The sequence below is a fragment of the Macaca fascicularis genome, chromosome 12 (genome assembly GCF_037993035.2).
Source record: "Macaca fascicularis isolate 582-1 chromosome 12, T2T-MFA8v1.1".
In the NCBI taxonomy this organism is placed as follows: Eukaryota; Metazoa; Chordata; class Mammalia; order Primates; family Cercopithecidae; genus Macaca; species Macaca fascicularis.
In genome coordinates this window covers 93,245,853-93,264,802 of record NC_088386.1, presented here as the reverse complement: position 1 = coordinate 93,264,802, position 18,950 = coordinate 93,245,853, and the positions used below count along the sequence as shown (strand labels likewise).

Below are 18,950 nucleotides of genomic sequence, written 5' to 3'. Positions count from 1 at the left end.
GCTAGCTAGACTAACCAAGAAAAGACCAAAATTAGAGATGAAAAAGGAGTCATTATAACTGATACCACAGAAATACAAAAGATCATTACAGACTATTACAACTATACACTAACAAACTGTAAAACCTAGAGAAAAATAGATAAATTCCTGCACACATGCAACCTACCAAAATTGCATCAGGAAGAAATGGAAAACCTGAACAGATCAGTAATGAATAGCAAGATTAAATCAGTAATGGAAAGTGTCCCAACAAAGAAACTGGACAGATACACCACCTCAAAACTGGACAGATTCACTACCACATTCTACCAAACATACAAAGATGATCTAATAGCAACCCTCCTTAAGCCATTTCAAGAAATTGGAGAGAATTCTCCCTAATTCATTCTATAAGGCCAACACAATAAAAAAAGAAAACTACAGGCCAATATCCCTGATGAATATAAATGCAAAAATGCTCAACAAAATACTAGCAAACCAAACTCAATAGCACATCAAAAAGATAATATACCATGATCAAATGGAATTTATACCAGTGATGCAAACATGGTTTAACATACGCAAATCAATAAACATGACACATCACATCAACAGAATGAAGGCTAAAAAACATATGATCATCTCAATAGATGCAGAAAAAACATTTAAAAAAATTCAACATCCCTTCTTGACCAAAACTCTCAACAAACTAGGCATAGAAGGAACATACCACAAAATAATCAACGCCATATATGACAAACCCACAACTACAAGAAAACTACAAAACACTAAGGAAAGAAATTGAAGGCGGCCAGGTGCACTGGTTCACGCCTGCAATCCCAGCACTTTAGGAGGTCGTGGGAGGATCGCTTGACTCAAGGAGTTTGAGACCAGCCTAGGCAACATAGTGAGAACTCATCTCTAGGAAAATTTTAAATTTTTATTAAAAAATTTTAAAGAAAGAAATTGAAGAGGACACCAAACAAATGAAGACATCTCCTGCTCATGGATTGGAAGAATTAATTCTGTTAAAATACTGCCCAAGGCAATCTACATATTCAATTCAACCCCTATCAAAATACCAATGTCATTTTCACAGAAATAGAAAAAAAATACTAAAATTTTTATGGAACCACAAAAGAGCCAGAATAACCAAAAAAAAATTAGGAAAAAAAGAACAAAGCTGGAAGCATCACACTACCTTACTTCAAAATATATTACAAGGCTATAGTAACCAAACAGTATGGTATTGGTATTGACCAATGGAACAGAATACAGAACCCAGAAATAAATTCGCATGTTTACTGCCAACTGATTTTCAACAAAAGCGTCAAGAGCATACTCTGGGGAAAGGGCACCCTCTTCAATAAATGGATATCCATATGCAGAAGAGTGAAACCGAACCACTATCTATCTGTCACCACTACAAAATCAACTCCAAATGGACTAAAGACTTAAACATAAGACCCAAAACTATAAAACTACTAGAGAAAAACATAGGAAAAACACTTCAGGACATTGGCCTAGGGAAGATTTTATGGCTAAGACGTCAAAAGCACAGACACCTAAAATAAAAATAGACAAATAGAATTATATTAAACTGAAAAGCTTCACAGCAAACGAAGCAATCAGCAGAATGAAGAGAAAACTTACAGAATAAGAGAAAATATTTGCAAACTATTCATCCAACAAGGGACTAATATCCAGAATATACACAAGGAACTCAAACACCTCAACAATTTTTAAAAATCACGTTGAAAAGTGGGCAAATGACACGAATAGACAATTCTCAAGAGAAGACATACAAATGGCCAACTGGTATATGAAAGAATGTTGAATATCACTAATCACCAGGGAAATGCAAATGAAAAACCACAATGAGATGTTATCTTACCCTAGTTAGAATGGCTGTTACTACAGACAAAAAGAGATCCTGTGGAGATGAGGAGGTAGACAAAAGGCAACTCTTATACACTGTTGGTGGGAATGTAAATTAGTACAACCACTGTGGAAAACAGTGTAGAGATTTCTCAAAAAACTAAAAATAGAACTACTATATGATCCAGCAATTCCACTGCTAGGTATCTATCCAAAGGAAAAGAAATCAGTATATCAAAGGGATGCTTGCACTCACCTGTTTATCAGAGCACTATTCACAAAAGCAAAGGTATGGAGTCAACCTAAGTGTACACCAACAGAAGAATGCATAAAGAAGATAATACATATGTACATGGTGGAATACTTTCAGCCATAAAAAAAGAATGAAATCCCAGCCTGGGCACCATTGTGAGACCTCATCTCTACAAAAAAATACATATATACATTTTAAAATTACCAAAACATGGTAGCATGCACCTGTAATTCTGACTACTCTGGAAGCTGAGGTGGAAGGATCACTTGAGCCTAGGAGGCAGAGGTTGCTGAGAGCCTTGATTGCACCACTGCACTGCAGCCTGGGCAACAGAGCTGGAGTCATGTCTCAAAAAAAAAAAAAGAAAAAAATGAAATGAAATCACGTCATTTGCAGTAACATGGATGGAGCTGGAGGATATTACGTTAAGTGAAATAATCCAGGCACAGAAAGACAAATATGGCATGTTCTCACTCATATATGGGAGCTAAAAAAGTTGATCTCACACAGGTAGAGAGTTAAATGATGATGACCAAAGGCTGGGAAGGGTGAGTGGGTGTGAGCAGGGGATAAAGAAATGTAGGTTATCAGGTACAAACATACAATTAGATAAAAAATGTAAGTTATATTGTTCAACAGTGGAGTAAAGTGACTCTAATTAACAACAATATATCGTATATTTTAAAATAGCAATAAGAGAGGACTTGAAATTGTTCCCAACACATAGAAATAATAAATACTTGCCCAGGCACAGTGGTTCACACCTGTAATCCCAGCACTTTGGGAGGCCAAGGCAGGCAGATCACTTTAGGTCAGGAGTTCAAAACCAGCCTGGCCAACATGGGGAAACCCCATCTCTACAAAAAATACAAAAATTAGCCAGGCGTGGTGGTGGCACACGCCTGTAATCCCAGCTACTCGGGTGGCTGAGACACGAGACTCACTTGAACCTGGGAGGCACCACTGCATCTTGTCGCCTGGGCGACACAGTGAGACTGCCTCAAAAAACAAAAATTAAAAAAAAGAAATGATAAATACTCAAAGCAATGAATACCTCAAATACCCTGACCTCATTATTACACATTCTATGATTGTAACAAAATATCATTGTACTTCATAAATATGTAAAAAACTGAGTCAATTTTTAAAACTGCAGTTATATTACTTCAATTAATACATAAATGAGTGACTGAAGGGATGGAAGCTTTCATTGAAAACATAAGCAATAACAATTCAGATGTTATTTATATAGTAGTGTATATTTCTAAGTTATTGAAAACATTTTGATAAATAACATAAATCAGAAACTCCTTCTAATAGCCATGCATTAAATTGGTTAACAATTTATTATGGTTTAAAAGCTTTAACCCAGCTCATGTCTGAATTTTATTTTCACAAATTCTGAATTAATATGATCCAGATCAATGAAGTTTTGCTTCTCTGTAGGCACTAGAGTACACTGGCTCTGGACTCACTCTGTCTGGAGTCAATCACAGCCTCACAAATTAGTAGCAATTTGGGCCAGTAACCTAGTCCCTTTCTTCCTGAGTTTCCTCATCTGAAAATAACGATAATACTTACCTTATAGGATTTTTGCAAAAATTAAGAATTGGCACATAAAACACTTCACATATTGGCTGGCACAAAATATGTACTTGGTATGTTACTTGTTATTTTTTAGTATAATTGCTAGATAAAATATGGAGATTGACAGTCTATTCCCTTTTGAAAATGTGGACTTGCTAGTGTTTGTACATAGTTTTTTTGTTGGTTTTTTTTTTTTTTTTTTTTTGAGACAGAGTTTTGCTCTTTTTTGCCCAGGCTGGGGTGCAATGGTGCCACCTCAGCTCACTTGCAATCTCTGTCTCCCGGGTTCAAGCAATTCCCCTGCCTCAGCCTCCCGAGTAGCTGGAATTACAGGCGCACGCCACCACGCCAGGTTTATTTTGTATTTTTAGCAGAGGTGGAATTTTACCATGTTGGCCAGGATAGTCTTGATCTCCTGACCTGCGGTAATCCACCCGCCTCAGCCTCCCAAAATGCTGGGATTACAGGCATGAGCCACTGCACCAAGCCTGTACATTGTATTTTTCTCTGAGGAAATAATATCTTTTTTTTTTTTTTTTTTTTTTTTTTGAGACGGAGTCTTGCTCTGTTGCCAGGCTGGAGTGCAGCAGCACGATCTCTGCTCACTGCAACCTCTGCCTCCTGGTTTCAAGTGATTCTCCTGCCTCAGCCTCCCAAGTAGCTGGGACTACAGGAGAGCACCACCATGCCAGGCTAATTTTTGTATTTTTAGTAGAGACGGGGTTTCACCATGTTAGCCAGGATGGTCTCGATCTCCTGACCACCTGATCTGCCCGCCTCAGCCTCCCAAAGTGCTGGGATTACAGGCGTGAGCCACCGTGCCCAGTCCTAATATTTCACAAGTATTTCAAAAATACACACCAATCATCACAAGTAAATTGGTGGAAAGAAAATATGTATGTCTTGGACTATTTTCATAGAGTTACATCATCAGAGCAAAACTTTTAGCACTGAACAAAGTCAGCTTTAATATATGACTTTATGTTAAAAGTCATAGTATATGACTTTTTCTATTTTTAAAATTCAATGTTTGTCTATGAAGCTTTTAAGCAAAAGAGTATAAAAAGTCTTTGATGTTTTATTTTAGAAACTGTAAGAATAAATGAAAAATGTTACTTAACCTTCAGCATGTTTTAATTTTAATAATAACATTCATTTTGCAGTTTTCAAAGTAATTGCAAAATGCTTTCTTTCATGAATTCCTCATGATAGCCTTACAAGATATATAAAGCTCTTACAAATAATGTAGCATCAATTTAACAGTAACCAACCACACCCATTAAAGCTGTAAACAACCCCATTTGTTTCTTACCCCAAAGAACTGAGAAAGAACTGCTGGTGGTTGGGGAGCTAAGAAGAGAAGGCTTGCAGCTAACTCCTAACCACCTGCGCTGTTCAAATTCTAGCTAAACTACCATTACCTCCTCCTTAATTTCCTCTGTTTAAAAAGTAATAGGGGCCAGGCGCAGTGGTTCATGCCTGTAATCCCAGAACTTTGGAAAGTCTAGGTAGGAGGATAGCTTGAGTCCAGGAGTTCAAGACCAGCCTGGGCAACACAGAGAAACCGCATCTCTGCAACAACAACAACAAAAAAACTACAAAAAATTAGCGTGGTGTAGTGGCATGCACCTGTGGTCCCAGCTACTCAGGAAGCTGAGGTGGGAGGATCACCTGAGCCCAGGAGGTCAAGACTGCAGTGAGCCAAGATGATGCCATTGCACTCCAACCTGGGCAGCAGAGAGAGACACTGTCAAAAAAAAAAAAAAAAAAAGACGACTATGTGCATGCTTAGGGGTCACACACCCAACATAAGTAAGGTTTATGAAGACCAGGCATTGGAAGGAAGTCAAATCCAAGTCCTTAAAGGATACTCATTTTTTTTCTAAAACATCTATATTTTTAAGAAATAGGTCTTAGACAAGGTAGCACGAGGGGTGAAAAAACATAATAAAGGCTCTGCTATTACTGCCCCAGCATAAGGACATCAAATCAAAGACTTGGCCTCAAACACTGAGCCTACCGTGGAAACATAATTATTCACTCTGGTAAGTGCTGATGAAAATTCCTCGCTCGGCCGGGCGCGGTGGCTCAAGCCTGTAATCCCAGCACTTTGGGAGGCCGAGACGGGCGGATCACGAGGTCAGGAGTCGAGACCATCCTGGCTAACACAATGAAACCCCGTCTCCACTAAAAATACAAAAAAATTAGCCGGGCGAGGTGGCGGCGCCTGTAGTCCCAGCTACTCGGGAGGCTGAGGCAGGAGAATGGCGTGAACCCGGGAGGCGGAGCTTGCAGTGAGCCGAGATCGCGCCACTGCACTCCAGCCTGGGCGACACAGCGAGACTCCGCCTCAAAAAAAAAAAAAAAGAAAAAAGAAAAAAAGAAAATTCCTCGCTCTACAGGCACAGCTCTCCCCTTCTTCACATCTCTAAACTGAAGCAGGTTTGAACACCTAGCAAGTTCCTAACAGCCCTCCTATCTCATTTCTGCACGGTTTTAAACATTATTAAGAACCAGAGGAATTACGTGAATGAAAGTTCTCAACAAAATTCCTACATTTATTGTTCCTCTTCTTGCTCCTGAATTTACCTTCCTTGAATGATGATGGCATGTTTACAGCAACTCCCAGTGTTTACATTACAACTCCCAATGTTTACACTCCTTTTGTTTACATCAGGTCTCAATAATGAGGACAACTTTCTTATAGAGTGAACCTCAGCCCCCCATCACCATGATTCTCCCATCCCTACAAATGAGGAAAATGAGAAAAATGTTTAAATAACATGATGTTTAAAACCATGCGGAAATGAGATGGGAGGGCTGTTAGGAACTTGCTGGGTGTTCAAACGTGCTTCAGTTTAGAGATGTGAAGAAGGGGAGAGCTGTGCCTGTAGAGTGAGGAATTTTCATCAGCGCTCACCAGAGTGAATAATTATGTTTCCACAATAGGCTCAGTGCTTGAGGCCAAGTCTAGGAAAACTAGATTACTTTTTCTGTATCCTAGAAGGCTGAACACTGACTGTCTCAAATGGTCTAGGTGGCCTGACCTGGACCTGGGCAAGATCTGGTCTACAGAATCCCTGGGGTGACCCAGGGCAGAAGTTACAATCTAATGAGACTCAGGCTGTATTTAGCCTTCAGACAGGTCTCCTTTCTGGTGGACAGTATTAAATATTTTAATTAATTATCACTTTTTTAAATTGGGAAATATTACATAAGAATTGGATTTAGGGGTTTTCTTAAAAATTAGATGATCCTTGGCCAGGAATAGCAGCTCATGCCTGTAACCCCAGCCCTTTGGGAGGCCAAGGCAGGAAGATCACTTTAGGCCAGGAGTTCAGTACCAGCCTGGCCAAATAGCAAGACCCCATCTCTACCAAAAAAAATGTATATATTTTTATTTTTTTAACTGAGAAGATCCAGTGACCTCGGCCCACAATTCCACATGGCAGCACTGGGCCCAGGGATGGTGCAGTCTTTGGATGAAGCTTTGAGTGTTCTCCTCCAGGTCCTGCAGCCTCCTCCTGTGTAGCTCCTTTCTTTGTTTTATCAGCCTAGTACATATAGGGCATTTGAGTCAAGGACTCTATGTAGTAGATGAGTTTGAGCTAGAGACCACTGATCTTAGATCTAGGGACTCCTGATCTAAGTCTGAGTTAGGGACCCAAGATCTAGAGCATGAGTTCAAGATTTCTGCTCTGGAGTGTGAGTTAGAGACCTCTAATCCAGAGTTCTGTAGTTTGGGAACCAGGCCATGTTTTTGGAATATATTCAAATCCCTACCATGATCTTCCTGGAGATTTTTTAAACCAACAATGACTTATCTCCAAGGGCAGCTTCATTTGAAACTATCTTCTCAGAGCTGGACCATCAACAAATGGGCAAATCACTGATGTTTATTTGAGTGTTTACTTTGCGCCAGGCCCTGGACTCATGTTTTACAATTATTTTCACAATAACTCTGTGGAGTTAATACTATTCTTTATTCTTGTTTCAGAAAGGAAAGGTAACTTGTTCTAGATCACATACTTAGTAAATGGCATAATCAGGATTCGAACCCAGGTGAATTGCTTCCAGAGCCTAATGCTCTTAAAGAGAATAGTGTACCGCCTCTCTTTCCACAGAAGAGGACCTTATTACAAAGCAACCAGTGGTTGTAGAGCACTTACTATGTGCCGGACACTCTCTAGGAACAAAAGTTAATGTATTAGTCCTCCTAACAACCGTATAAGGAGGATTCTGATGATTCTCATTTTGCAAATGAGGAAACTAAGGCACATGGAAGGGAAATACCTTACTAGGTGTGGCAGAGCTAGGATTTGGATCCAGGAAGTCTGGTGCTAGAGTCTATGGCCTAAACCACTGCTCCATGAGTACCCTGGAGCTCTGTTAGTGAAATATATTAATAGTATGCCCAAGCTTTCATTCAGTCGGTCTTTTAATAAGTATTTTTAGGTACTTACCATAATGTCATCTCTGTGCTAGGTGCTACAGTTTTATGAAAACACATTGACCTCCAGATAGGAGAACATGCACACTTGAAACAGTTGAATATTAATGTAAAGCAGTGGGCCCAAAACAAATAGGGTGTGTTTTTTTGTTTGTTTGTTTGTTTGTTTGTTTGTTTGTTTGAGATGGAGTCTCTCTCTGTTTCCAGGCTGGAGTGCAGTGGCGCGGTATCGGCTCACTTCAACCTCCACCTCCTAGGTTCAAGCAATTCTCCTGCCTCAGCCTCCCGAGTAGCTGGGACTATAGGCCCACACCACCACGCCTGGCTAATTTTTGTATTTTTAGTAGAGACGGGGTTTCACCATGTTAGCCAGGATGGTCTCTATCTCTTGACCTCGTGATCTGCCTGCCTCGGCCTCCCAAAGTGCTGGGATTACAGACATGAGCCACCGAGCCCAGCCCCATGATCTTTACATAAGCTTATGTTCAAATGTGTTTATTAGCACCGATGTACAATATTTGTTCTCCCTTTCTAACTTTTCTGGATTTCTCAGTTTGTAATTCCTCCTGAAACTTTTATGTGTGTGTTTCTTGCATTAACATTTCTACTATGGTGAGACTCAAGACAATATCCTTACTTTATTGAGAATGCAAGAAGGTGTGGATTAGACCAGAAAAGCAGAACTTATTCCAATGATGCAAAATTTTTCTGACATCACCAGAGACGAGGTATTTCTTGGGAACACATTCTGCACCTAAACAGGAGCCTCTTTAAGCATCAGTTTTATCCTATTATAGCTATCTTCTTGGTGATTATTTTAACATGTTATATAATTCTGCTTTTAAGAACTGTGTTCTGAAACAACAGAATGAAAGGGGGATGATTTCATTATTGTTATCAGTTTAAATGAATGACGTGTGTAAAAGCCCTTTATGTTGTGGCCCCAGACCAATGTTTGTATAGTTACTTTTTCTTTTTTTTTTTTTTTAGACAGAGTATTGCTCTGTGGCCCAGGCTGGGGTGCAGTTGCCCCATCTTGGCTCACTGCAATCTCCGTCTCCCGGGTTCAAGCAATTCTCATATCTCAGCCTCCAGAGTAAGTGGGATTACAGGAGGGCACCACCACTCCAGGCTAATTTTATATTTTTAGTAGAGATGGGGTTTCACCATGCTGGCCAGGCTGGTCTCGAACTCCTGACCTCAAGTGATCCTCCCACCGCGGTCTCCCAAAGTGCTGGGATTACAGGTGTGAGTCACCATGCCCAGCCTATATTTGTGTAGTTATTTTATCCAGTTTTGTAATTCATTTTATTCCCTCTGGTGTCATCTGTCTCTTTGCTATTATCATTGTGTCCTTGCTACTTCTAACCCAGTGGATCTCCAAGCCTCCACCAAAAGACTTGGCACTGGACATGAGATGCTCTTAGATTGTGTACACAGACACAGAATTAAACATTGGATCACTTAAACAGAAGAGTATGCCCTTTTCAACTTCATTTAAGCCACCCCATCAGTTTGGAGTTAATATGTCTTTAACACCCCTCTAATGGCTAATTTTTCTCCTTTTTTTTTTTTTTTTTTTTTTTTTTTAAGACAGAGGCTCACTATTGCCCAGGCTGGAGTGCAGTGGTGTGATCATGGCTTACTCAAGAAGTTGCAGCTTCAAACTCCTGGGCTTAAGCGATCCTCCCACCTCAGCCCCCACATAGCTGGGCCTTATACGCACGTGCCACCATGCTCAGCTAATTTTTAAACTTTTTGTAGAGACAGAGTCTCATTATAGCCCAGTTTCATCTCAAACTCCTGGCCTCAAGTGATCTGCCCACCTCAGCCTCCCGAAGTGATGGAAATTACAGACATGAGCCACCATGCCCAGCCTAATTTTCCTTGGCCAGCCCTGTGGCTCAGTCTTTGGCAAATAACATTATCTAGCTAGAATGTAATAAGTTTTCTTTTCATTGTATTTATTTGTATGACAGCTTTCTACTTAAGATAAATGATTCTGGTGTTATGGTTATATGAGTGATACAAATTCTTTTTGAAATAAATTTATTTTGCTTAAAATTAAAATTAAAAGAAAAATTTAAGGATATGACGAAAATTGTGAAAGTGTACTCAGACAACTAAAGTTTGGGAAGCACCACCCCAGTTCAGTGAGCAGTTGGTTGAGAGAGTTGTTAAGGGAAGGTGGCTCCATGCCTTTCTTATGGAAAAAGTGGATGGACTTTCTGAGAACTTTTTCTGGTAAATTGAGGTTATTTCTACTGTTCTGTTATTGCAAAAGTAATTGCTTTGCCATTGAAAGCAACGGCAAACACCATAATTATTTTTGCACCAATCTAATATATTTTTGAAGTTGCTGGCAGTCTGCTTTCTAGTAAAGTTGAACAAAAATCTCTTTCACCTCTATTGGTTTAGCCTTTTTTTTTTTTTTTTTTTTTTTTTTTTTTTTTTTTTTACTAACCAGATAGATATTTTTTAATGAGCATGTCAGAGTCCCACTCCGCCCTGCCACATGCAGTTTGGGGTAGTATTCCCATGTGTAACTGAATCTTCCATTGCTTCGTCAGTGTTCTACCTGCCAGCCTCTTCTGTGTGACAGCCCTTCAGATATATCCAGATGGTGCCCTGTTCCTCACATATTATTTTGCACAGAGTTGAAGGACACCCATCAGGGTCTCCAGACCCCTCATTATCCTGAGCACTTCCTTTTGAATGTACTCCAGCTTGTTATTGAATGTCTCTAATTTCACCTGTAAATTGAACACAGTTTACTTATCCATTTGACAGATATTAATTGAACATCTGTCTGCTAGGCAATACTCTAGGTATAGAGATATGGCACTGAACAAAGCATGAATATCCTTGCCCTCGCAGAGCTTTCATCCTGGAAGGCAGATATTAAATAACATAAGTAGGTAAATAGTGTATTCTGGTTATTATTATTTGGATAGTGATTAATGCTAAAGCAAGGAATATACTAATGAGATGGTCTGCTCAATACAGAATTTGGTGAGCCTCCTGTCTTTGGAGGTAGTCTTTTTCCAGATAGCCAAAGATCACATTAGATTAACTCTTGGCTTATCATTAGTTTGCAGTCAGCTACAGACCACAGGATTTCCCCTTCTCCCTTAAGTGAAAATATATTAAATCAGAGTTCTGTCACTCCGTGTTTTGAACTTAGACTTTATCCCTGTTAGATATTTTTGTTTGGGGACCTTTGTACCACCAAACCAAGAGCTCTTCAAATCTTCACTCTCTTAGCCAATGTATATACCACCACTTCTTTGCTATATAATTGACTCTAAGACACTGTTGATTATAAAACACACTATTATTTGATGTACCATTAAGAAAGAAAGGCGCACCAATAAAACTATAACTACCAGTAATTTTAGGTTTTACCCATGGCAAAAGCTCTTTTAGACATTTTAAACATACGTATTTCATTATATATCTCACATACATAAGAAAAGGAAATTAAATGAAATGAAGATATTTCTAAAAGTTCCTCACACTTAAGATCTGACTCTTGTGAATCACTTTTACAACTTAGAGCCCTCATTTCCCCATTTTTCCACATAATCTTCCTATGAGCAGTCAAGAGAATTGGTAATGCCGCATTTCTTAAGCAAGTTCTAGGGTTTTCTTCCACGTAGCTGACACCCAGTCTGCTAAGTTTGAGACGGGGGCTTTCCTCATATTGCCAGAGGTTACCAATGGAAAGTTTTCAAGCAGCCACCAGGACTCATATTCTTTTCTTAAGTGATCCTTGAACAGTTTGTTGACTGAAACCTCAAGCACTCTGGGTTGTCCAGCCATGCCACATGGAAAAACAACCAACTTTGTGCAGGTAATGATAAGCACATAACAATCACCACCTGGCCCACAGCACTGAAAGATCCCGGGAGGATTTCCAAGGCTTGTTATTGGGTTCAATTTTATAATTTATAAAGACACCTTCACACAAATGAAATGCTCACCTCTACTCATATTTGTAATCAACCACAACCTATGGATTTTTGTGTTTCACTTTAGTCATGTAAATATTATTTTTAAAATAAGCCTTAAAATTCCTTACACTGTCATTAATTTTTAGGTTTTCATTTTGCAAACTACGTTGCTGGATAATGAAGTAAAACGGCTGGGAAAGTATCAAAGTTCTTTATTTTTCTTGCATCATTTTTGAGAAAGAAAGCATATGCCCTTTTAACCAATAAAATAGATGCCATTGTACTTTTTAAAAATTGTTGATTTAAACATAAGAAATAAACCTATAAAACTTCTAGAAAAAAAACAGAAGAAAAGCTTCATGACCTTGCACTTGGCAATGATTTCTTCCTTTTTGTTGTTGTTGTTGTTGTTGTTGTTGTTGTTGTTTTGAGATGGAGTTTCACTCTTATCGCCCAGGCTGGAATGCAGTGACACGATGGCTCACTGCAACCTCTGCCTCCAGGGTTCAAGCAATCCTCCTGCCTCAGCCTCCCAAGTAGCTGAGATTACAGGCATCCGCCACCATGCCTGGCTAATTTTTGTATTTTTAGTAGAAATGGGGTTTCACCATGTTGGCCAGGCTGGTCTCAAACTCCTGACCTCAGGTGATCCACCTGCTTCAGCCAGGTGATCCACCCGCTTTGGCCACTGAAAGTGCTGGGATTATAGGCGTGAGGCACTCTGCCTGGCCTGACAATGATTTCTTGGATATGACACCAAAGCACAGGCACCAAAAGTAAAAATAGATAAATGGGACTATATCAAACTTAAAAGCTTTGGTGCATCAAAGGACACAGTCAACAGAGTGAAAAGTCAATATGTGGAATGGGAGAAAATAATTTCAAATCATACATCTGATAAGGGGTTAATGTCCAGAACATATAAATAACTCCTACAACTCAACAACAAAGAAACAACCCAGTTTTTAAATGAGCAAAGGGTTTGAACAGACATTTCTCCAAATGGCCAAGAAGATGTGAAAAGATTCTCAATATCACTAATAATTAGGGGAATACAAATCAAAACCACAATAAATTATCACCTTATGCCTGTTAGAATAGCTACTATCAAAAAAAAAAGGGTTAGTGAGAATGCGGAGAATTAGAGCCCTTGTGCACTGTTGGTGGGAATGTAAAATAGTTCAGCCAGTATAGGAAACAATATGGAGTTTTCTCAAAAAATTATAAACAGAATTACTATATGATCCAGCAATCCCACTTCTGGGCATATATTTAAAATAATCAAAAGCAGGATCTCAAAGATATATTTACACACCCATGTTAACAACATTATTCACAATAGTCAAGAGGTGAAAAAAACCCACACGTTCATGACAGATGGATAAACAAAATGTGGTATATATATTCAATGGAATATTATTCAATCTTAAAAAGGAAGGAAATCTTGTAACATGCTACAGCATGGACGAACCTTGAGGACATTACACTAAGTGAAATGAGCCAGTCACAAAAAGGCCTACAGTGTTGTAAAGATACAAGGAGGATTCCCAAGCCAAGGCACATCCCTTATTCTTAGAGTGAATTTTACAATTTACAAAGACACACTTTCACAAAAATGAAGTGCTCACCTCTACTCATATTTTTTAAGTTATCAACCACAATCTATGGACTTTTGTGTCCATATGATTTTGCGTCAATATGATTCCTCTTATATGAGGTGTCTAACGCAGTCAAATTCATAGCAAAAGAAAGTGGAATGATGGTTACCAGGATCTGAGGACAGGAAGTAATGGAGAGTTGTTTAATGGGTATAGGGTTTTATTTTTTCAAGCTGAAAAAGTTCTGGAGATTTGTTTCACAATAATGCATGTATACTTAACACTACTGAACTGTACACTAAAAAATGGTTAAAATGACAAAATTTTGTTTTTACTACAATTTTTATACCTGTTAACATATATTATGTATCTTTTTATTATAGTAAAACATACATGACATGAAATTCACCATTTTAACTATCAGTAAGTGTACAGTTCAGTGACGTTACATACATTACTTTGTTGTGCAGCCATTACTACAATCCGACTCCAAATGACATTTAATTGGGTGGTGAAGGGGTTACTATGGAACTAAAATAATGATATAAAATTAATTACTAACTGCTGAGTATCTGGTAAAAATACAGAACAATTGAAATACTTTCAAATAATCAATATGTAGTAGCATCTTAAGTGCCTCTTTGAACTGCGTAAGTGCCTTTTTTGTGTGGGCTTTTGCAGTTCTTCACTATCTGGGATGACGGTAAGATTGCAAAGAACAGAGTGTTGACCTGCCTAAATTTCCCTGAAGTCTAACCCAAAAGTAACCCAAAGCTCCGGGAGGGTGGACTTTTCCCAACCCTGAGTTCTTGATTTCTGGAGTTTCCTTCCAACCAGTGATGCCAAGGTAGATGAGGTGAGGCAACATGAGGCATATGCCCTGACAGTGACTTCAATCAAGTCAGCAAGAGCAGCAAGACCAGCAGTATGCAGAAGTTCTCCCAAGCCCACAAGCTCGTGTGAACTTTTCTGAATAAAAGCCACATTCTTCTCCTTCATTAAATCATTATTAGTGGTACAGCCTTCTCCCAAATTTCTTTCCGGATTTCATTCAAAGATGGAGCTAATTAATTCCCATGTAGTTCCACCTCTCAGTATTTTTTCTTCATTTGCAACATGGCTTTTTCTCATTGTAATATCATTAAAATGAGGAACATGCAGTGGAGCCTTATGCTAGAGACTCCTGAAGTGAATATGACCTTTAACTCTATTTGGATTCTCACTGTGTTCTTAACCATCCCCACTTCCATGATGAAAAGAATTTTTACAAATTCCACGTCACCGCCTATGTTTTTCTCTGTTCTGTCTCTCTTCTCCAAAGCCTAGATAACATGAAGATTGTTCCTGAAATTGCTAGCCTAACTTTTTTTATTTCCACTAGCTAATCTCAATTGCTTGCCTCTTTTTATGCAATAACTTCATTTCTTAATTCCCCTTATGAGCAGTATTTCCAATTTAACATAGTGACCTAAGGAACATGCTAGACACAGAAAGGCATGAATACGATAAGTTCCTTACCTTAAGAAATTCTCAGTCTAACAACCAAGACACATAAACAAATAACTATAATACAATCTGATAAGGGCACTAGTAGAAGGACATGCAGCTCAGAGGAAGGAATAATTAACTCAGGCTGGGAGAACAGGGAAGGAAATGAAGTTCTGGTGGCATGAAACAGAGTGGCAGGTTCAGAAATTCCAAGTCCTTCCAGCATCCCAAAGCAAGACATGTAAGAGAAAGACTAACACAAGTGGAGGCTGAATCAAGAGGCAGAGGCCAGACTATGAAGATTCTTTTGTATCATGCTAAGGCATTTCCACTTCCTGCAGTAAATAATTTTCTTTAAATTTTTTAAGGATTAGTATATAGTTCTAAAAATAAGTTTAGGTTATGTTTCATTCCTTAGTCTTAAGAGTTGCTTCCATTTTGTTACAGTTTTTCAGTTCCTTTGTTTAGAAATCAGAGTTGATAGTCAAAATACTAAAGAGTAAAATCAAATGAATCACAGAATTACCACACCAACAAGCAGAGCTGGGCTGTTTACAAGGAAGTCCAGCTGTTTCTTCAAAGTCCAGGATCATTCTCTTTGTTTTCATTCCTATTCATAATGATGAAGAAAATATATTGTAAGTAAAATATTAATTTAAATCCAAAAGAGGGTGAAAATTAGAGGAAGTGGACCCTTCCTGGTTTATATAACTTTTCTGTTGAGCACTTGTTTTAGTTTTCGAAGTTGGCATGAATACCCACTGATGGTGGATTTGTTTCATCTCATGGATACTAATGTAAGGGGAGGAGGGGATTTCCTCTGGCCCTTCCTCCTCATCTGCTTCTGAGCCTCCTTCCTGTGCTCAGGCAATCAGCAGCAGTTCTTTGCTGGACACCACTCATCGCACTGACAGAGGTCAACAGCCCACTAGGCCCATATCTAGAATTAATTTCATATGTCTTGTTACTTAAGAGCTAATCAAAATGCAAGTCTATTTCTGGATATTACTTCTTGATTGTTTTTCATACAATGAGAAATACTGTAACAAATAAAGTTGTTATTTAAATTAATACTGCTGGAACATTAAGAACATTTTCCCAGATAGCACACTCTTTTCCTTTTACTATTCTAAAGTCTGTACAGATAGTGCTATTCTATAGTTTCTACAGATTTGCTCTCCTTCAAGGAATGGTTTAATTGCAAATCAATTTTTCATTCAAATTTCCACTACGCTTAGAATTTTTATTTATCAAAGAGAACTACTGGATATTTTTACTTTTTCATTCACCTTTACTCAAGCATTTACATGAGTGCCATGAGAAATTATATGTTTAGCTTCCCAGATAAACTTAAAACACAGTGCTTTGAAAGAGTAATTAGAAATAAGAAAGCACTTGACAAGTGCTGCTTAATAAATGCCATTTCTCCCATTTTAAATTATTAGATTATTATGGATTTTATTTTTAAGAGATTATGCATCTTGGCTGGGAGCGGTGGCTCACACCTATAATCCCAACACTTTGGGAAGCCAAGGCAGGAGGCTTGCTTGAGTTCAGGAGTTTGAGATCAGCCTGGGCAACATGGTAAAACCTCGCCTCTACAAAAAATACAAAACTTAGCCAGGTGTGGTGGCACGCACCTATAGTTCCAGCTACGTGGAAGGATTGCGTGAGTCCAGGAGGTGGAGGCTACAGTGAGCTACGATCGTGTCACTACACTCCAGCCTGGGGGACAGAGTGAGACCCTCTCTCAAAAAAGAAAAAAAGAAATGATGCATCTCATCTTGTTCAGTCATAAAAATGACTGGCTCTTCAAATTATTGTATCTCCTATGTATGTCTTCAATATCTACTAATGGAAATAAAGTCACTCAAATGAAATCCTAAAAAATGAAACTGCCTTAATTGAAAAAACTCATTGTATTTCTGCTTTAGACATAGTGGTGATATTATGTATCTACTAATTTTTAAGGTCACTTTCCTTTTTTCTGAAATGACTTTAAAAACGTAGAAATACATGTTAATGTAAATTTATCTGAGATTAAGCCATTGGAGATGTTTGTTTGTTTGTTTGTTTGTTTGTAGAGACAGGGTCCTACTATGTTCCTGCTATGTTGCCCAGGCTGGTCTCAAACTCCTGGGCTCAAACAGTCTTCCTGCCTCAGCCTTCCAAAGTGCTGGGATTACAGGCATGTGCCACTGCACCTGGCCAAGATCTTTTCCTGTTCATTAGCATTATCACACATAGGTAGAAATAATGTATAATTCAATTTTAAGAATGTGCAAATTTCTCTTTGCTTTTGATATTTCAGCTTCATCAAACCCAGAAGTCATCAAGATAAATTCAATTCTAGATATAGTAACAAAAGTGGAAGACTATTATCTTAAAGGATATATTGTCGGGGCTATTCATCCTGTTATACAACCTGTGGGGCAGCGAAAACACCTACCTGCAAGTTATCTATACAGAGTGGTGCTCTCACGCTTGAAATTAAGGTAAGCATGCTGTTCAAAAAAGAGGCAGGTGTGGGTGACAGTTCTCTTTGTCTAAAAGAAAAACAAAATTTTTGAATCAAGTGACAGAGAATAAAGGACACATGGGGGTTTTAATTTAAAGCACATTTTCCAGCAGTGGAACCTGGATTGAAGCAAGGAAATTTTATACCTCTTTCCTTAAAACTCCTGATTGATTTTTGCTTCTCGCAGACAAATGTGTCCTCAGTGAGAATGTCAATGAACAAAGGGAAAGCAAAATAGATTCCAGAGGCACCTGGAAGCTCCTGTAGCCACTTCAGCAGACGCAGGAGTACCAGTGAGCTACAGATACTAACACTAGGCTAAAGAGCTGAGCAGACCTACCAAGTCCACTTTCACTAAGCTTTCTGACTGTCCTACATTGTTTTATTAATAGTGGCAACATAAACTGTCTCTACATTCTAAAACTTTTTTTTTCCAAGACAGAGTTTCGCTCTTGTTACCCAAGCTGGAGTGCAATGGTACCATCTCAGCTCACTGCAACCTCTGCCTCCCGGGTTCAAGCGATTCTCCTGCCTCAGCCTCCCCAGTAGTTGAGATTACAGGCTTCTGCCACCACAGCCAGCTAATTTTTTGTATTTTTAGTAGAGATGGGGTTTCACCATGTTGGCCAGGCTGGTCTCGAACTCCTGACCTCAGGTGATTCACCCACCTCGGCCTCCCAAAGTCCTGGGATTCCAGGTGTGAGCCACTGCGCCCGGCCCATTCTAAAACTGTTAATGACAGAAAGGCCTACTATGACAAGTTCTCACAAATTGGACAGACCTCCTGTTAACCTTTCTCCAAAATCTAATTGAAAAGCTAACCATTGCAGTGTTTTTTATTTTAATAGCTACTTTTCCAAACAATACTGCAACCATTTTTGCCAGCCTAGATTGTGAATTTGATAGTTTTCATGGTCAAATACTGTTGTTCTTTCCAATGAAGAATAAAAATAACCAAATATCTTAGATTAACACATTTAATATTTTTTTTACACAGCCTTTCAACTAATATGTTACTTAATGACAGGGAGGCATTCTAAGAAGTGTATCCTCAGGCTGTTTTGTCATTGTGTGAACATCATAGAGTGTACTTACACAAACCTGGATGGTACAGCCTACTATGCGCCTAGGCTAGATGGTCTAGCCTATTGCTCTGAGGCTACAAACCTGTACAGTCTGTTACCGATTGAATACTGTAAGCAATGGTAACACAATAATAAGTATTTGTGTGGCTAAACATACCTAA

The 18,950-nt window shown here is 38.8% G+C and overlaps 1 protein-coding gene across 1 annotated transcript in view; it reads left to right on the top strand.

Annotated features, from left to right (window-relative positions):
• Window positions 1–18,950, top strand: part of RFTN2 (raftlin family member 2) — a 97,220-nt gene that overhangs the window by 12,938 nt on the left and 65,332 nt on the right. Inside the window, exon 2 of the mRNA XM_005573833.5 lies at window positions 17,498–17,681. Within this exon, the coding sequence (XP_005573890.3) occupies window positions 17,498–17,681 (184 nt within the window). The remainder of the gene's footprint in view (window positions 1–17,497; window positions 17,682–18,950) is intronic.